The sequence below is a fragment of the Chiroxiphia lanceolata genome, chromosome 2 (genome assembly GCF_009829145.1).
Source record: "Chiroxiphia lanceolata isolate bChiLan1 chromosome 2, bChiLan1.pri, whole genome shotgun sequence".
Taxonomy (NCBI): domain Eukaryota; kingdom Metazoa; phylum Chordata; class Aves; order Passeriformes; family Pipridae; genus Chiroxiphia; species Chiroxiphia lanceolata.
The window spans coordinates 11,912,601-11,934,424 of NC_045638.1; the positions used below are offsets into that span (position 1 = coordinate 11,912,601).

Sequence of the window (21,824 nt, forward strand, 5' to 3'; positions counted from 1 at the left end):
TATTACAATTAGATAAGATAGTGATCTCTAAACTGCTTAAATCCACTTAAATACTCTTTCTTTTGTGAGGGTACTACATACTAGAAGAACTAATGGGCTATGAACTAGAAGAGAATACCTGCAATTGTCCCTATTTCATTATGTGTTATGAACATATATATTATAGAGAAAATCCTAAACATGTTCATCCCTCTCTACCTTCTTCCTTATACATAGCCCAGGGAACTGGAAACATGTTATGTTACTATTTGAAAATGTTGGCCAGTTGAAGACATTTATTGCTAGCAAGACACTAACCTGTCAGATTTAGAGTAGATAACCATGCTTGTGCATACTGCCTGTGTTCTGAGTCATGAGAGCTTAAAAATGGGAGGCATCATTTACATTCTCTCTGAGGAGAAAATATGTATCTTCAAGGCCATAGGACAAAAATTCCATAGTGATCATAGAAACATGGAATATCTCAAATTGGAAGTGGATGCATAATGATTGAGTCTAACTCTCTGCTCCTCACAGGACTACCTAAAACTAAATCATAGAGATAAAGTGATAAACATAGAAATTCTCTGTAAATATAAATAACATGAATCATGACATCCTTTTTTTTTATGTGTGATCTTTGGAGTTTTGGGTCATTTTAAACAAGATGAAGATTGTTTCTGCATAATTTCCAGTTCCATTACTTTTCTAAACACATTAGTTCGTATAAAGTCCTTGACCTAGCTCGGATCACAAAACCTGTAAATATACATACAGTTTTTTGACATACTCTGCATGTCAACGCCCCTAACTTTTCACTGAAGTGGTAATTTGTCAATTAATGAAACTGAAATGACTTAAAAAATACCCCCTGAAGAACTTAAAATGAGAATTGAAAAATAAACTGCAACAGTTCTGACTATAGGACATGATGAGCAAATCATCCCCATTTGACTGTGATTGTTATCTATATTGTGACACCAAAACTCTAAACACATGAAAATTACTTCCTTGCCAACTTCTATGTAACAGTTATTGAGTATCAGATGATGGTTTCCTAACACTAAATATTTTTTTTCTTTTTTTTTCTGTTGACGGAAAATCAAAGCCATCATACTATTCTCAGTGATTATTTGTACTTGTAAAAGAAATAGCATCCACTATATAATTAGGATTCACACAAATACAAAGATATAAATTTCTATATTATAGCTTGCAAAATCTGCAAATTTGATATACAGTGCTTCCAGAAACACAACTTTGACTCTCACATGCCTTCCAGATAGAACTATTGAAGAATCAGAAAGAGTTAGATGCTGGTTCATACAAAATGCTCAAAACCATATTAATCATGTAGCTGTTCACTCAAAAACATTAATCCCTCTTTAGCAGTCTTCACACTGTTAAAACAAGAGAGTCTATAATAGTTATTCTTGTCACTCAAAGTAAATTTCTTTGATGTATTTTCTAAACACCAAAGAGAAAAACATGACGGTCAGAGTAAGTACTGCATGCCAATGAGATTCTCAGTGGCAGCAAAGGACTGAAACACAAGCATTGCTCATTTAAAGTCACCATTTAAATGTGGCTTTCAGAAGAAAGACTGACAGTAGGTTTTGTTGTAGTTTCCCAAGCTTAAGGTTTTAATGCAATGGCTGCTGTTCTGTTTCATGAACATTACACCATAGTCTGCTATAGAGCCTCATCCACAGGTTTATTCTCCCTCACATCATTATAGAGGGAAGACACACATTGTTGGACATCCTTCATATCCCACATAAGACAACACCCACTGTCCTGTGTAAATCACTTTATGTCGAGTCTTTTCTGTGAGATACAGTAAGGACACATTGTCCAACACAGCTTAACTGACTGGGCAACCAGCCACGTTTGTTCTACCCTGATGGGACTGAGGGACTTTGTGCATACCTTGTTAAAATTATTATGTTATCTCTCACTCTTCTGTACTATGCTTGAAGAAAGCCTTCCAAAATTCAGGATCATAACATATTTTCCCCATATGCAATTTTGTCTTATTTCTTTCACTGACACAAAGTAATTGTCATTAAAGCTAGTGCAAATCATGTTTTCAGACTATATCACATCCACAGAAATGGTATTTACTGATTACTCTTGTTGATTGTATTATTTTGACTACAAGCACATTCATCCAAACTCTTCTGTTTTAGCTGATTTCATCTCATTTGGCCTTTGCCAGTTTTCCTAATGCACTGAACACCCACAAGATTTGAACATGTATGGGTGTATTTTTGTCACAAAGAATAAGAAAATACTGCTTAAAAGTACCACTCTAAACAAACTGTATGTTATTGCATACTCTGACAGTTTATTGCTCTAATTGACAGTTAGATATTTTCTCTTAGGTGAGCAATAGGAGAGGTTAACAGAGTCTTCGTTTTCATTCATACCTTGCTAAGACTCCCTGTGACCAACAAGTCCAATGTTGAGACCTGTATGATTTTAGAACGCTTCCCTAAATAAAGTTCCCAGAAAAAAAACAAACACAAATCTGCTCTGATAAGGAAAACTTCTCATGGTGGAGAACTGAACAGTTTTTCAAAAGCAATGGTCAATTTTTCAGGCTTGACAACTATTCTAACATCCCTTGAATAACGAACAGACTTGAGCTTGAGAGGGTGTCCCTGAGGCCCATAAAGGAGTATGCACACTGTTTTGGCTTCAGCATTTGAAAGCCAAATGAAAAAATTAGCAATTTCAATAACCACAAATGGAGTATTTACCGTCAGTGTATCAAAACAGCCCAGTAGATCTCCCATTTGTCTGAGGCCAGTCTTCTGCTCACTTCAAGTGACGAAGGGATCAATGCAACATTGCTGTTGCAGAAAAAGGGACTGTAACCCTATCAACTGGAAAGCAATGCTACTGTGAAGGAAATATTTAGGGAAGAGGGTATTTTGGCATGTTCTCTGCAGTGGGGAGATCAGACAGACACTCGGAGTCACTTCTGGCATGGGCTGTGCCTGCCTGGGGACACTTGCCCTTCCTATTCCTTACTCGGCGGCCTGAGAGAATGGTACAACCTAGAAATGTGAAAGCTGTATCTGCTGCTAGTAAATCTCATTGCCATCTTAGAGAAGTTTTTGAGAAGGACAAGGATTTAGTATAACTTTGTATAGCAGTAAATCCATACAAATTCTTAATAACTTTTCTACCTATAGTGCTACAGAGCCTGGGGTAAAATTCATAGTACAGAAGAGTGAGAGATAACATAATAATTTTAACAAGGTATGCACACACCATTAAAATTAAAATCATGTATCTCTACTGCCATGCAATCTGTATATTTTAAATACCTGAACAAAAATATATGAAGTAAAAAAATTAGATGTAAAGAAATGCAGTAATTAAAGGTTCCTTAATCCTGCCACCCTGTGCGCCTATATTACAATGTTATCTTTAAATGGCATGAGCACATTTCCTTTTTCCCAGTCTTTCCTCCACTCAGCCACTTCTTTTTCTGATTTGGTAGTCTGAATGTGCAAATCCCAGTACATGTTCCTGATCTCATCTTTCTTTATATCTTACCACTCAGTATGCAGGTCCTGGTTTTATGTACTGCATATCCTGAACTGAATACAAAGAATTTAATTTCCTTATAAGTTCGTATATAACTTTATCACTGCACTATCCAAGTTTTTCATTAACCTTTCACCTTTCAGACTAGAATATTTGGCTGCAATCTCCCAGGGAAAATATTTTTTTCTTCTTCTCACCCATCTTGAAAACTTAGCCCAAACAATACATAAGGAGCTAGTTGTTTTCACTGCAGAGTTAACTGAAATTTTTGATTTTTAGATTAACTCCTCTCAAATAAACACTGACTGCGTGAAAGTGACAATTAAATGACATGTGCTTGGAATGACTGCATGAACAGCTGAAAAGTCTTGGCTTACTCCATGGGTTACTTATGTAGATTCAATTCCTGAGTTCTTGTTGCTCAACTGAGTACTCCTACATTTAAGTTAAGACTCTATGTGGTTATGAAGGACATTTCCAGCAACATTTAAATTTTACTTCAAATGAAAACACGAGTGTGTTAGAAGGAAAGAACGTGTTTGTATTTTTTAACAGCTCTGAAGCTTTTAATACAAATTGATAACTGCAAATCCAGGTCCCACTGGAGTTATCAGCCAATTTCCAGTGATTAAGAAGTCAGGATCTCAGTCAAAACTCAGACACTTTGGGAGGCAACAATTTTCTACTGAAAAGTACTTGTACTTTCTGCGCTTTGGTAGTAGCATAACCCCTTGCTTATTGGGGAAAGAATTGTTCCTAAAGTTAATGGGATTCAGGTGCCTTGGGGTCAGAACAATGGCTACAATTAAAGCCTTTTTTGCTGCAGCATTAGTTTAAGTGCACATTTTCAAGATATGCTTTTCCAGTTCAGCTGGAGTAGTGTCAAATCTAGTGCCTGTCAGTCCTGGAATATTTTCTATCTAGTGCTCTTGTAACAAATTAGGTAAAGATGTTGGTTTCGAAGCCTCATCTTCTGATTTTTACACTTTGTTATCAGTGTTTGCAGAAACATACTGTAGGACACTGCGTCCAACATATGCCTTGCCTTTATTCCAGTAGAAAGATCCAGGGTTTTCTGAGGCTGAGAATCTGCTCTGTTCAGGTACTGGAAGAGTTCAAAGCCAGATTAGATGGGGCTTTGAGCAATCTGGTCTAGTGAAAGGTGTACCTTTCACCATGGCAGGGGATTGGAATTAGGTAATCTTTGAGGTTCCTTCCAACCAAGCCATTTTACTTCATATTTTTTTGTTCAGGTATTTAAAATATACAGATTGCATGGCAGTAGAGATAACATGATTTTAATTTTAATGAGGTGTGCATACCTTGTTAAAATTATTATACATGCATATTAAAATCTATATATGAAGAAGCGTTCCAGTTATTAAGGTAGCAAAAAAAGTAGAAGTAGCTTTTGTAGAAATTATGAAGAAGAGAAAGAGTTCTTGTTTGATCAAGAAAAGCAACAGTAACTGGAGCCCACTTTGTGAATGGGGGAGCAGAACATTAAATACAAAAATGAAGAGTAAGAGATGAAGTAAGAACTGGAAATTAGGTCAATTGCAGCTGCTATGCATAGGTAAAAATCTGCAGTTTCTTAGATTTTACCCTTAAGAATTGAAAAGATTTCTCTTGAAGTGCCAAAGAAATCTTCACGCTTCTCTTCTTTCCAACTGTTGATACCAATGGCACAATGTCACTTCCTGGATCATCCCACTATAGAAGCAAAATCATTTGTATCTTTTCTAATATCTTATGACTGCAAACAGACTTCTTCCTGCAGTTCTCCACAAACTGTTGTTGAAATATTGTCCCATTGGTTGTTTTGGACATCTTTTGCATCTCACAGAGCGAGACCAAGAGATACCATGCTGATGAATTTTATGTTGGACTTCCTCCCCATCCCAACTTTATGGAGTTGGTATAGACATCTTTCTGGGGAATTGAATGCATAATGTGAAGCCTGATTAGTACCATAAAATTATCCTCAGCCTGCCTGGCCTTGGCCTGAGGCTAGGTGTCACACATTGGAAAGAAGAATTCCCTTCAGTGTTCATAAAATTTCACAAAATCAGTAGAGTTAGAATGAATATTGAGGTAGATCTACACCTGAGACCAAACACTGTACTGAGTTGTTTATACTGAATAGGGTTAATTGTAATGTCCAGAACAGGTAGACAGACATTTTCAGGGGGAAAAAGGCAAACCCCCTCCCCGCCCCAAAAAAAAACCTTAACAAAAACAACACAACAAAAACATGTCATGAAAATGTCACTGAAGTGGCATTAGTATTTGTGCTCCTTTAAGCAATCTCTCCGTCAATTAAATCACCCACAGTTGAAGGTAATGAGCCTTAATCTCTACATACGGCCTTTAGGAGCAGAAAAATTGATCTTGAAATCCTCAAGAACATCATAGAAATGAAACTGATTGTGTAGTTGTTTATTTCTTGCTGTTAAATTTATCCAGTTCATATTGTGCTTGAAAGATTTGTTAAAAAAGCCCCAAAATGTAATTGTCTGTTATTTGGTTTTTTTCACTACATATGGCAAATAACTGAAAAGAGTATACAGAAAAAGTATTTTGCATTCTTCAAGATTATCACAAAGCAAGTTAACCTATCAGGCAAAACCCAGTAATTTTAAATTTCCTTTTTTTAGCCTGCTTTTTAAAAAATGTATTTATTTTTACATACAACCCTCTAAATAAATTTAATCATGTAACTGCATTAAATATAAAACTTGGGGATTATTTTCACTCTCAGATAACAGGTATATGCATGAAAATTAGTCCAGTTTATATCAAGACTTAGCATGCAAGCTGGAAAAAAGAAATGTCAAAATCATGAAAAGGTCATATTGTAAAGATTTCCTGCAGACTGACAAATTTAATTTGCATAATTATTATAATTTTCGTTACATAAAAGTAAAACTTAAAATATGGCTTTACAAGAGTTTGTTTCATTACAGCCTAAAAAAGACAGACCAGAATCCACAGTGTAACCCCAAAAATAGAAAGATCAAACTCATTCCAATGACTTGGCCATATTTGCATAAGAAGTCTGTGACAACCAAAAATTAAACCCACTTTACAAGCATGTCCTCATCAACTGCATTAAGACCATCCATTCTTGCCTTTAATTCCCTTTCTTGGTTCACTATGCACATATATATATTTATATATATATATATACACACATGTGTGTATGCTGGTGCGCAACTAAGGATGTGTGTGTGTGTGCATTACTCTGTGTATTTATACTCACAAACTAACTCTTGCATTAAAGGTAAACAGGAGCCCTCCTCACTGTCTAATCTTGATTAATTTTCTAAATGAAGTCCAAATTTAGCACTCAAATGCTATATCATAATGCTTACTACATTAAATGGTTGAATTAACATTATAGAAGAAGTCTTGACCTTTGATAATCTTCTCAGCTTTTGCAATAACATACCACAAGATCTGTTTTGTCATTCTCTTTACCTTTGAAATTAGCAGCACCAGGTTATTTTGACAGATTGCAGCACTAAGCATGCACCAAATATGCAAATTTCATTATTTTCATAGTGGGAATATCTGAACAATATTATTTACAGTGTTACTAATAAGTTCTATTTGTTAACTCTGCTTGTAAGCTTTATGTCTGGAAGATATTAAAAATAAAGTAAATTCATAATTTTCAGACTACCATCAATTCTGCATATATTTACTACAAAGGAGTTATCTTTAGTCATTCTGCAGTCACCATTGGAACTGAAGAAACCATTCATTATGAAATAGGATCATTGCAAACATGGATCTTAGAATGAGGAAGTGAAATATTCTTTGAATCTAAATGGTTCAGGTGTTACAAGACATCATTTTATTACTTCTAGCACATCAAACCTGGAGTCACTTTGAGATATCACATGACTTCTCCAAATACTCTACCTTCTTCACACTGGACTATTGATACATGTGCATCAGTAGTCCTTTGAAAAAGCCACTATTTGACATTGTCAGAGTCATCAAGTAACTCTCTTCTGCTCATGCCTTACATTTCCAAGGCAATATTTCATTAACATCCACTCTGTGTAAATGAGTATCTTTCTTCTTTTTCCTCCAGTTCCCTCCATGGTCACCATCTATCAGTATCTCATCATGAAATCACAAAGTGTTTGCGTCCAACATCTTACCTATACACCACCTTTAATGAACATGAAGTTTTAAGAATGGATGTTACTAAACCAAGATATTGTTGACCAAAATATTTTAAAAAATATTTATTTCAAATCCCCCTCTTTCTCAGTCACAGGAAATATACCAGTGTAGTAACATCCATTAACTATTTTTCAAGACTATCTTGAAAGCCTAGATCTTCATTTTTCTTCAGCAAGAGTTAATTATTAACTAACCACATGGTCTCAGTGAGATGTTCAGCATTTAATTTACATTTTGAATAAGAAACTATTGGAAGACACCCTTAAAAGAGGAATAATGCCTCCTATTAGCCATCACTGTTTAAAACAATTAGATTTTATCATTAAACCCTTGCCACAGTGAAAATAGATGAACATTGCAGGCTTCATCAATATAATACACTCAAAAATTGATTAGAGATATTATTTGAGAAACAGAGGGATTTCTTTATTTCTTTAAGACCTTAGAGACTGAACAAAAAAACAATTTGCTGCTTGTTAAGCAACAAAATTAAGTCAGTATAAGGTTCTCCAACAAGAGAATATTGATAGCTTGCCTTCTAAATTCTGTAGACTAATACATTTATATTCCAATTTCTTCTTTACTTCTTTATCCTATGGGAAGCAGGGGCTGACTGAATTGTTCCAACAACCTCCTGAAAACATCACCTTCTTCCCATCTTTACTTATTCTTACTGTAGCAGCACCAGAAAGCATTCAGTAGGCAGGTTTATTCAGTCTCTCTACTCTGTTAGTAACCTTTCTAGGTTATGGTACACACACTCTTTTCAGATTTAATCCTTCTAAACCAGTCATGAAAAACGTCACCACAGATCATCTAATATTTGATGCTTCTGTGAGTCTGACTAAGGATTCACAACTGTTGCTTTTCTCTCCCTTTTCTAGAGGAAGATTTGTAATATTTATTTGGTCAGAAATCTTGGAAATGTTAAACTAATTATTAAGACTCTTATTTGTTGAGCTGATGGTTTTAAGTCAGTTTGATGAATTTTGTGAGCCTCAACCACTATATTAGATTTGCATTTCAGAAGAGTTTATATTATAAATTATTCAATCCCATTACTTTCTTACATTATGGACTCTTCAAATTAGTTTAATATTTTAACATGCCAATCTCATATCATAACTACAGAGATACGTCTCTTAACTTTCACATCATCCACTGCATTTCAATGTATATGATGTGAACACACAAATGAAGTGGCTTAGTTTGGAATTCAGCTTAAGATATTTCAGTTCTGTGATCCACTTACATTCACATACTTGTGTGCTATGTCTAAACTCCTACTGCAACTATCAGTCTGCCTGATGGAGCCTAGCAAATGGTTTAGCTAAAAAGCCACAAAAAGCTCATTCTGTCTACCTAAGAGTGGGTGAATAGTGGCATGTGGCTTACCCAAATGTATCCTACATTCAGCCTCCTCCAGACCTGGTACCATATATGTCATTCCCTTGTAAATGTTTTGGAAATACTCCTAGAGCCTCTAAAACAACAAAAGTCACTATCCCTGTGTAATGGAATCAAGTTTTAACTATATTTTGTTAGCTAAATTGCTCTCTGGCCTGAGAACAATGAGAATTAAAAAAAAGAAAACAACTGACATGCAGCCATTTAGCATCTAGATGCTTAAACTGAATTTGATGTATACAAACAGCTTATATACACAGAGGTAAGCATTTGCAGGACAGATTCAAAATACAGTTTGAAATAAAATGTTCGGAGCAAACTTAAATGATCAGGTAGGTGGCCCATAATATTACTAGCAATACAAATTGACTGTTTTGAGTTCCGTTAGAGGATAAAAAAAATCTATAAAAATTTGAAAAAATTAAAAGCCATTGTTTTTAAAATGACTTAAATATCTATTATATGGAATTATTTTTTTCTGTATTTTCTCCTCCTGCATTTGTTAAACAGGCAGCTTGAAAGCCACTTCTTCCATACTGTTGCATATTTCTTTGTCTTTTTCTAAGATGGATGAAGTTAGAAGCAGAGTGTAAAGCAGGCAAAATACTGGCTACTCTAACAACATAGAAACTATAATTTTTACTATAAACAATGCATATGGAAGCCACCCGACTACCTGCTAGGACTTTTGCCTCTTAAATTACAGCTACAAAACCAAGCAGCACAGTCATATTTTACTATTTTACTGAAATGAGATCTAAAGTGTTACTTTTTTGCTCAGAATTATTAATTTATTTGTGGCAAGAAGAACCTTGACAATCAAAGGGCAAGAAAAACTAGTTTGCTGAAAGTGTTCTTAGTGAAAAACAAACCTCTAATAAAACAGTGGAAGCAATAGTCAGACTATGTTATTTGTTACATTACTGTATTTTAGTAAATATCTCAGCAACAAAAGAATTAGTAGTTAAAGAAATTTGGTATCACATAGAAGACTTTTCTTTAAATAATTCTCTCTTCAAGTATTTTGTACACCACTCCTGTAATATGCAACATTAACAATGCCTTCTGCTCAGTCAAATACATCAATTTCTTCTTCTTTTCCAATATCAAGAGTCTTCCCCTATTCTGTGTAAGTATGGCCATTTCTTATTTTCCCCTCAGTATAAATTAATATATGCTTTAATGAAGTCTTACATAAAAGAACTATCTGGACTAACTTTATTAGTTCTAGATGAAGATGTTAAGGTCAGACAGCTGGCCACCTGAAGTGTCAGAAGGGCAAGGGAATGGAGAATGAGTAGATTTCAGTCACCTGACTTTCAAGAAGCATCAACCCCAAGAAAATCCCAGATCTCATTTATTTCTGGGAGCAAGTGCTTTTGCCATCTGTACAGGACACTTAATGTAAGCTCCAGTTACCCAAGCTGTATAAATTCCTAATGTTAGCCTGAAGGCTGTTTCTACTCACCAAGGCATCCCTAAGTTGCAGTGAAAAATTTCATGGATGTCTGACTATCCTACCAAGCTTGCATTTGAAAAGGAGATAGATCAAACCTTAATCTCCATAAGAGACAGATCACTTGTGATGGTTACCATTTCCACAGAAGAAAAAGACCTTGGAAAAGGCTCAGACAAGCTTACAAATGTAGTGCAAAAATAATGAAGGTGCATTAAACTGCCTCCCCACTTCTCTATAAACCAAACCAACATAAAGGTGGGGACCAAGGAAAGTCCATCTCGTGTGCGTGATAAAAATTCTCCTGAACTTGCACACCTCTTCAAGAGGCTGTCAGAGTTGTTCACTTAGAATCATAGAATCATTAAGGTTGGAAAAGACCCCTAAGATTGAGTTCAACTGTTTATGTAGCACTTCCACAGTCACCACCTTGCAGCCATTTCCTCTGTCCTGTCACTTGTCACCTGCGAGAAGAGACCAACCCCCGTGTTGCTACAACCTCATTTCAGATAATTGTAGAGAGTGATAAGATCTCCCCTGAGCCTTCTTTTCTGCAGACATGCTCCAGCCCCTCAGTGTCCTTCTTGTTCAAAACTGAACACAGGATTTTAGGTGTGGCCTCACCAGTGCCAAGTAAAGAGGGAGAATCACTGCCCTGGTCCTGCTGGACACACCATTTTGATACAGGCCAGGATGCCATTGCCACTGCTGCCTCATATTCAGCCATCAGCAGCCAGTTTTTCCAGGAGAATGCCCTGGGAGATGATGTCAAGCTCTTTATTAAAGTCCAGGTAGACAACACTGTTCCCTCATGAATTAAATGTGTCAGCTTAAAAGAGATCTTAAAAGAGATCAGATTGGTCCAGCAGGACCTGCCTTTCATAAACTCATGATGGCTGGGCCTGGTTCCCCGGTTGTCCTGCACATGCCATGTGATGACACTCGAGATGACCCACTCCATGACACAACTTCTCTACAAAGACATGTAATGGTGGTTCAAACATTTAAACAATTCAAATGGTGCAGACAGTTCTATCCTTATTTTTTCATGGTTTTCTTTTCCATCCCCTTAGCTCTCTTGCCGTAGTGCTATGAATGGCTATATGCTAAATGCTCACAAAACTAATGTTGGGGCCAGTGCTCTAAACCTGGGCTTCTGGGCTTTTTGCATTCCAATAAATGCAAATAATGAAAACTTGCAAATCTGCATTCTGAACTATTTTGGAGAAATTTTAAACCTCTTTCTAGTGCTCTTTTTCTCTTAATTACTTTACCACTGTGATGCTACTGATTTAAAGGAACTAATAGAATATCAGGTTCTTCTGAGAATTATTTCTGAGTATTGTTAACATATTTGGTATTCCTTTAAGAAAGCTTATTTCTCTTATCCATTGTGAGATTCCTTTGTCACTAATAGAAATAAATGTAACCAAAGATCTCATGAAGATCTAGGGAAAACCGTGTTATTGAAGTTTTAAGATAAACTGCTGTAAGACTTCATTTTCATATATTTCCTTTCTTTTTTTTCCTTTTTTGATTTTCATTAAGATTTAATAACTAGTTGTTATAGGAACACTTACTCTTTTTTTTTTTAAATAATATTTGGCAAAAACTGTGTAAATTAATAAAAATATTTGTAAGTATGTATGGCCAGGATAAAAGCCCTTCATAGAGTAAAACAGATTTCAAAAATGGCTGTTACCCTGCAATAGCAATTCCCATTTGTAAACATGTTTTACATTATTCAAGATGATGAAGAAACGGTGCTTGCACAAGGTTTATGAAAAATTGATTCTATTTCTTATTTTGCCTACCATTTCCTTCAGGAAAGCAAAGATTTCCTTATACATTCTGAATTCAGGATTTCTGATATTGAATTAAACAATTGTGCATACATGAAATATGTAAAAATAGATATTCTTCTTAAAATGAATTAACATGATGATATGATTTGACAGAACTAAAGCTGTACAACTACAGGAAATCAATATTTTTATATTTGAAGATGAGCACTACAGGAACATATCCTATCTAACAAAAGAAATTTATGCTATCTAACCTAAAATGAATTTTCATGTGATGAAGATAAAGAATGATTTTTTCATAAATTCAGCAATCTCACATTTCCAATCATGTCTAGGAAAAAAAAACCCCGATATTTTATACTGTCCTACACTGTGGTGTTTTTCAAAGATAGTTTGGAAGCAGTTTTAAGCAACAATTTTATGAAGAATATTAATGTTCTCTTATTTAAAATATCTCTATGCCATTCTATTTTATTCCTGTTTTAAATAAAATATATCTATACTAATTGAACTGTATGGTAGGGAAGTTATGCGATTCAGCAACATAATGTCTATATGAGTGGATGCATGTGCATAGTTTTCTGTAAATATAAAATCATAAAATACAACTGCTGTGAATTTGAAATATGTCACATACATCCATCCAGTAAAGATTAAAGATCACCTTAAAAAATTAATTAGAAACATTGATATATTTGAAACCTCTACCCTCATATTTGCAAGGTCATAGCAAGAGTAATGAGGCTAAATGAAAGTGGACAATAATCTTCCTTCCTTCCCTTGTAAAATCAGAAAATTCTGTATGCTTCACACTATTTCAGTCTTTACCTCTTTGTCTAAAATGTTGTACTGTGTGTTACTAGGTTAGATATTAGAAAAAGGTTCTCCACTCAGAGGGTGTTTGGGCACTGCAACAGGCTCCCCAGGGAAGTGGGCACAGCACCAAGTCTCACAGAGTTCAAGAAGCATTTGGACAATGCTCTTGGGCATATGGTGTGACTCTTGGGGATGGTCCTGTGCAGGGCCAGAAGTTGAACTCAGTGATCCTTGTGGGTTCCTTCCAACTCAGTATATTCTCTGATTCTGTGAAGGGTCTAGGGAGTAAGTCATATCAGTAGAGGCTGAGGGAGCTGGGATTGTTTAGTTTAAAGAAGACTCAGAGAAGGCTCAAGGGAGACCTTATCACTCTCTACAACTATCCAAAAGGAGATTGTAGCAAGGTAAGGGTCAGCTTCTTCTCTCAGACAAGTAGTGACAGGACAAGAGGACATAACCTTGAGCTATGCCAGGGGAGATTTAGGTTGGATATGAGGAATAATTTCTTCACTGAAAGGGTGGTTAAGAATTGGATTAGGCTGCCCAGAGTGGTGGTCAAGTCACCATCCCTGGAAATGTTCAAGAAACTACTGTATGTGGCACTTATTGCCATGGTTTAGTTGACATGGTGGTGTTTAGTCAAAGGCTGGACTCGACAGTTTTGGAGGTCATTTCCAACCTTAAGGATTCTATGATCGATTCTATAACACATAAGTCTTCACAAAGACTAAACTACAGAACTGTAAACAGTCTACAACCATCATCATTATTACAGACAAATGGAGGACAAGTGAACTTGTTACATGCTTAAGTTCAAAAAGGTTTCTTCAAGGGAATATGAATTATCTCTACCTCCTGATGTAAAATCTCACTTTTACAAATAAGTTTAAAAACAAGAGCAAGAGCATATTCAGGTTTAGAAAGATGTCTGAATTGCTACATGTGGTGGTTGCTGTATGTGGTGATAAAGATGATTTCTAAACACTCTGACATCCCAAAGGAAAACTCTGGCTGAATGTATAATAAAACCCTATTTCATCTTTTGCAATACAACCCATTGTAGCACTTTACTATAAATCCCAGTCCTGCCTTCCTCCAGGACTCCACTGACCTAAGCTGATAATATGCGGGGTAACTACTAGAGACACTGTAATTGATGTTTTTCAGGCAGGGAAGGAAAAGATGAATAAATGAAGAAAATGTTGGTTCAATGGGAACAATATTTCACCTGTTTTTGCAAAGTTAAAGGCAGAACATTTGACAGAAATTGCTTATTACTTGCTGTTATACCAGATAGATAGACACACATGATTTCTGGGAGCTGGAGTTATATACATGCATTAACTCTTTGTGCAGCCTATCTAATTATATTTATTGCCCATACATGATAAACAGCAAGCAACCATGTGATGTGACATCCACTGAAAGACTTAATATTTTATATCTTTGGCTTCCTTAAAATTGCAGCACAGAGAAATTGCAAAAGAATGCTGAAGAAAGGAGCTTCTGAGCAAATTAAATAATAAGTGTTGGATTGTTTTACCCCTTCAACTAAGTTTAAAATAAAAAATAAACAGAGTCTTTTACTCAAAGTGCAGTTCTGCTTTTGCCCATTTACCCTTTACTGCCTGCCCTCATCACCTCTCAGGTGCATTTCTTCTTGCAATCATCACACTGAACATGTTTGCTACAAGGTAATTTTAAGTATCCTAACTGAGCTTCTCCACTGGGTTTTTAAAACTGAAATAGCTTGTAACATTTATTCTGAAGGCATCACCTCATCATTACAATAAACAGAAACCCCAAATCTGTAAGAAAAGACTCCTAAACATCATATCTGCAATCTTCACTTTGCTCCTTGAAAGAAATTATAGTTCTCGCTCACTAATCTTTCTCAAGATTCTTTGGTACGTTCTACCAGTATACAACATAAGGTGACAGCAGGGCTGAGTATTCTGATTTCAGTGACAAGACCAAAAAGCAATAGTAGGCAGCTATTTGATGTGAGAGGTTTAGTTAGGTATTTCTGTAGCAATAACTTTGGAAGTACAGATAGAGTACATAATTTTGTCAGATGGCATCACTTCAGCCTCTTTTTTCTTTTTTTAATCAGATAATTGCTTTATAGTGTAAGAATCTGAAGGAAGGATGAAGAAAAAAGAAAACCATTATACTGCTGAGTATTTAATTTTATTTATATGAGGTTAAAATATCAAGTACATGTTTATCTCAGGAACCTGATTATTAAGTTTTAAACCTGATTCTAGGTGGGCATTTGAAACTACTTGAAAGTAACCTTTGACTGTATGCAGAACACATGCATTAAAAAGTACATTCCTCTGATACTGAAATGAGGTTTTGTCTTCTACCAGTAATAATCTTGCTCATACGTTTAAAAGGTTCCATCCAAGAAGTATAAAATAGAAACACAGATACAACAAGCTTAGATGGCTCTTTAGACAATACTAGTGGGTGTCCTGAAGGTGAAAGGCTTTGTAACTTGTCATAATAGTTTTCAGGAGAGCAGTTAATTGCTACTTTATTTTTTAAAATCTATCATAGATCTACCTGTATAAGCACTGAAAACTGGAAATAAAGCATGTGTTAAAAAAGCAGTATGTAGTTTAAAGCAGTAGAGAACATGCCCTTATCTACCTCTGAATTGAAAAGAAATTCATGTAGGAAAGGCATAAATACAGGTTGTGATAATAAACACATTTTAAAGTGTGTCTGATTATCTAAATTCAGCATTTATCTATACTTGCTGGAAAGTGCAACATCAGATAATTAAGGTTTTCTTTATATAAACAGAGGAGATAATTATGGTATTTTAAATAGTATTATGGAATAATTGACAAAACTATTTCCATTTTCATGGCTACTGTTACAAACTTATCTGAAATATATTAATCTAAACATAACTAAACATTTTCCTTAAGTAGCCTAATTTGTAACATTTTGTGGTTTTCTTTTAAAGAGAACTGTCATCATCAGAAAAATCATGTTGAAAATGTTATTGGGCAAATGATTGATATGAAATGTCTCACGGGTTATGTAAAGAGCTCATAGAATAAATGCTTTTATAAACACATTCATTAGTAAAAATCTCCATCACCCACAGACCAGACAGCAATCTGTGCTCCCCCTCCCCTTCCCAAAATAAAAAATAATAAAAAAAAATGTGGCAGACACTAAACATCTCCAGGTGACGGTAAAACAGTTTCCTTATTTTCCTTGCATCATGGGAATAGCTGCATCATGCAACTTCCTTTTCTAGCCACTCAGTTTCTTTAAACTTTGTAAAGAAACTTTTTCACTCTTTCTATTGTGTATTAGTAGCAAGACCTCTTTTATAGATATGCAGATAGAGAGCAGCACTGTAAAGAGCTGGAAACAATATCTCAGTGTTAACCATATCAGAAATGCAGAAAGAGGCTGAACACCTGTTGCAGAAATCAGGAAGCAGAATCTAGTCCAATTTATGGTGATAAAGCTTGATGAATCAGAAGGTTAAATACTTTTGGAAGACATCTGTCACCCAGCCTCTATTATCAGATTAAGTCAGATGTGATTCTAGAGGATACATACCTGCAAAAATGCTAAAATTTCACCTTCTGTTTTCCCTGATGCAACTACTTTACATCAAATAGCATTTTTTTTGCAGGAAAAAAATAATTAAATGAAACCATTTAATGAAATCCATATAAAATGAAATCTAAATGTAAAAAAGGAACTTTTTACTCTCGGATTGTGATTGCAAGAGTGAAACCAGAATCAGAACACATGACTTATTCATCCAGTCCTATCCACCTTATAAAGTTTAGATTGCGTTATAAATAACTAAATCTATTAAAAAAAAGTTAAAATGTTCAAGATATTCAATAGTAATTTCTACTTAGGCATCAATCATTTCAGGGAAGGGAATGCCAGGAGGAGAAAGACAATCAGAAAAAAAGTTTTCTTTGACACAAAAGTCTCACTATTAAGAGCCTTGTTTCATATTTGGTTAATTGAAATGCAATATATTAAAATATAGTACCTTATAACACATGCATAGAGCCCGCTGTCTTGTACCACTGTTGGTCGGAACCAAATGGAGTCTTCTTCTTTGCTCATTCTGGTTCCATCAAAAGCTATAGGTTCCTCAAAATCTCCAGGTCCAGAGCTTTTGTACCACATCAAGCTAAGTCCAGCACTTTGAGCTAGAGAGTAATTAGCTCTAATATATCCATAAAAGAGTGCACATTTTATACGAACAGGTTCTCCCACTAGAACTTGATATTTCTTGTAATCCACAGACCAGTCAGTGCAACCATCAGCTGAAAGAGAAGAGAAAACAACAAGTGGTTGTCAGAGGCTTTGGAGAGCACTGTTTACATAGAACCTTTATTGTGGGAAAGCATTGTATTTGAGAAAAGGCCCTTTGAGTGATTAGCAAGACTCTTTTGATCCCTGAAAAAGTAACTGCATTTTCACAGTATTAATGTCATGTACTTATCTATACTGGACAGTTATAAGGACATTAATTGCTAAGTGTTGATAACTCCTGAGATAATTGAGTAATTGCTATTTTATCTTTTGTGGAACTCCAGCATGACCAGTTATAAAATACTGGAGTGAAATTAGTGAAACACAGAGGCCATGTGGTACACAGGGTATCCCAATCTGAACTACATCAATCAAATATCTTCAGAGTAACCATGCAAATTAAGTCTCAGAAGATATTAGGGCATAGAACTGTGGTCTGAATCAAAAAGTGTGGAAGTTTGAGATAGATTTGAAGGAGAAGTAGAAACTGTCTTCACACTAGAAGCAAATGTGCAAAAAGATACTGTCAGGAAAACTACTGTCAGTAATCTTGATGGATTATTCAAGAAGATGATAAGCAGATCTCACTTGGAATTTCTGACTTTCCAGAAGTACATTAGAAATTAATGTAAATAATTCTTTGTTCTCTTGAATAACATCAGTCGCTACTGATACTGTCCCACAATTACTGTTCATCAGAAAGCAATATGAGATTTGCTAGACTTTCTGAACTCCAGCAACAAAACTAAACCCCAAAACCAAAAAAAAACCACAACCTCCCTTCCTCTTTATTTTTAGTTAAGAATACTAAAGCAACAAAAGGAGAAGGGATGTTTTATACAATAAAAGCTTATGATTTTTTTCTTAAGGAATTTCAACCATGGAAATTCACCATTATATTCATTCACTTAAAAACTCAGCATCCAGTGTCAGCTAGTTAGTTAGGGCCCAGTCCAGTCAGTAGAAAGCAATCATTATAACCAAAGTGCAACTTATTTCATCCTAAAGTTAGTATCTATGTCTCATATAAATATTTGGTCATTGAATTTGACACTTTATTAACTTTAAAAGATCTTAGGTAGATAACTAGCTCAGAAAATCAACTTTTGCAAAGCTGAAGTGTCATCCTAGAGTTGGTTGAATACTGACTTTAACAGAGAATTCAAACTACTGTGCAAGATAAAGCAGTATTAGCACTTTAAACCTAGACAATGTATTGGTCTGTTACCTGGGAGAATAACATCCCAGACAGTGATTTCTGAGATATATATTTGGATAATACCACAGTACTTATTATACATGCAAAATAAGAAAGGCTCAGACATCTTCATACAGCGCTGTGTAAGCAACAACATAAGAGAACATTGAAAGATGGAAGGAAAAAAATTATGAAAACTTTAGAATGAATTTGCATTGTAAACGGAATTCACATAAAGAAATATTTCATATATCTTTAAAGTGTCTCCTCCTGCATTTATTTTTAAAACCAGGAAGGGAATATAATATGTCCCTGTTCCAATTTTCCTACGCAACAGTTCCTAAAAATTAGTAGCAATTATGAGGCCCTAACAAGACTTAGTTGTACTCTTGCAGAAATTGAAGTGAATGAAAGCTACCTTATTAGTTTTCCCATAGGACTCTAAGAAACTAACTTCCATTTATTTCAGAATTCAATTACATCTTTGATCATTTCATTTTTTACCTTTCTGAAAGTGCACTCCTTTTCTGATACTATTTCTCTCTGCTTCTACATCCCCATGCCAAAAATGAATTAACAGACACCTCTTAGCAGTGTAAATTTTATTATATAAGTAACCAGGTAATGGGTTCTTCATCATACTTTATTATCAAATTTTAATCTTGCCTTTCACTGCCTAATTAAGTTAGTACACTTTGGTTTATATTATTAGTCTGTTAGTTACGTTTTCTCTCTCAGGATATTCAGTTCTAATGGTTCCCAGTTCCTTTAGCTTGCTGATTCCACCAGAATATATTGCAACTCTGTTTCAAGCCTTTGTATCAAATGAAGGCTGCAGAGTAAATACTACTGACTTTATTTCAGTGTGTTATTTCTCATAGAAGCATGCTAAGGATCATCTGCAGTACAGTTTAATATGCTGGCAAATATTCTATATCACACGCAAAAACAGAGAGAACATTAACAAATTCAGCACTAGTGAGGCCACATCTGGAGTGCTGTGTTCAGCTTTGGGCTCCTGAATACAAGAACCATTTACAGACTGGACAGAGTCCATCCAACAAAGGTCCACGAAGATGGTTAAGGGACTGAAACATCTCTGCTATGAGCACAGGCTGAGAGCTGAGACCTATCAGCCTGGAGAAGACAAGGTTTAGGGGGGAATGTTAGTAATGAATACAAATATCTGAAGGGAAGTTGCAAAGAGGATGGAGCCAGGCTCTTTCCACTGGTGCCCAGTAAGAGTACAAGAGGAAACTGAAACTCAGCAGGCTCTTTCTGGACAGCAGGAAACACTTTTTTGCTTTAAGGGTGACTGAGAATTGGCACAGGTGTTCTAGGAAGGTTGAGGATTCCCTATCCTTGGAGATATTCAGAATCCAGCTGTTTCTAGGTGGCCCTGCTTGAGCAGGGGTTTGAACCATATGACTTTCAGAGGTCTCTTTGGACCTCAACTACCCTGTAATTCTGTGCTTTATAACAGCTACACTCGATGATAATCTTAAGAAAACACGTGTCCTCTTGTCAATGTGATCTTTCAATGAAGCGAACATCAGAATGTTTCTCTTCCTGCTTACAGAAATATTATACCAGTTAAACTTTGCCAACACTGACATTCAAGTCACTTAGAACTGTATTAACCTTATTACAGCTGGAAGGCTTAATATCTTAAAAATCTTCCAGGAAATACCTCACAATACTGCTCAGCCAATGTGCCTTCATCTATAAGAAGGTGCTAATGCAATTCTATCGGATATAATAGAAATTCATCATTCCTATCAAAAGATACAGACAACCTTCTGTGATATTTTGTGATAACAATGACATTTCAGAAGATAACTGTCTATCTCTGCCTAAAATGGTCCTATTCCACTGTAACTGAGGAATATAAACAGAGGCTTAAAACCACATAATGAAATGAAAAATAGACTGTCATGTCCTTAAAAATTATATTACTGTGAACACTCAGATAGATGATAGCATGCATGCATTATAACTGACCCTTTCCGTGTACACTCTGCATTTGACATGTGGAGAACACATGCAGTTTTCAGTTTAGAAAAACTTGGATGTATCAGAAACCTAATTAAAATCCTGATTTCCAAACTCCTTGAAGAAAGAAAAGATATATTTTAAAAGACACAAACATACATTTAGACACCAGCACCTACAATTAGGTGGTTCAAAACAACTGTGGGGAAAAAATACACTCAGTACTTTGCAATGTTTTTATTTATATCATCACATCCTCAAGCAGTCAATCATCTTTTATTTTACTTTATAAATTGGAAAATACTTGAATAATTCAACAGCTTTGAAATTTCAGAACTACCTTCAATGAATGGTTGTAGTCCCTGATCTCTATTTTAGTAGACTGCCAGTTATTGCTACACGTAATAGCATAATACAGTGTCCAAGATAAATATCATTCACTCAGCTATTTCCTTGAGTGATTTCAGGGTATGAAATAAACCCCACTACATATGAAATAAACCCCACTGTCCTAATAATAAGATCACTCTGCTGGATAAACAAGCTTCTTGCAGGTTGTACCTGCTGATTGGACCTAGCACACAGAATATTCATCATTACTAAGAAGGTCTTCCCCTTAATTTTTCAGCATCATATGTATCATTTTGAAGGCCAAATTCGATGCTGAAAAGGAGAAAAATATAAAGTTAATAACTCCTGAGTCCACTGCTATAGCCTGGTTTCAGTCAAAAGCTTCAATTCAATTTATAGGTCTCGGGGTTAGAAAATGTCTTTAAGTTTCCAATACATTAGTTAAAATCTGATTTCTAGATATCCAAACAAATTAGGTGTGACAGTTGAAAACATCAAATTATCCTAAATTTATTACAGTTAATAATGTTTAATAAAATAAAAATTAACAGATTTATTTTTTCCTGATTATCTGTGTTTGTAATTCCGTTCTTGACTTAATTTCATACAGAAAGGATTATACAATGTCACTGTGCCTTCTGTTTATTTGTCAACTACTTCAGAGGTTTTTAAAGGCCTTTGCAAACCTGATGAAGAAGTGATCTCATAAGTCACAATAAATTCTGAAAAGTGGGTATCTAAGGAAGAAAGCACCAGG

The 21,824-nt window shown here is 35.2% G+C and overlaps 1 protein-coding gene across 3 annotated transcripts in view; it reads right to left on the reverse strand.

Annotated features, from left to right (window-relative positions):
* Positions 1–21,824, reverse strand: part of IL1RAPL1 (interleukin 1 receptor accessory protein like 1) — a 701,789-nt gene that overhangs the window by 310,192 nt on the left and 369,773 nt on the right. For all 3 annotated transcript variants that reach the window (XM_032679220.1, XM_032679222.1, XM_032679221.1), the window contains one exon: positions 17,258–17,537. In XM_032679220.1, coding sequence (XP_032535111.1) covers positions 17,258–17,537 — 280 coding nt within the window. The remainder of the gene's footprint in view (positions 1–17,257; positions 17,538–21,824) is intronic.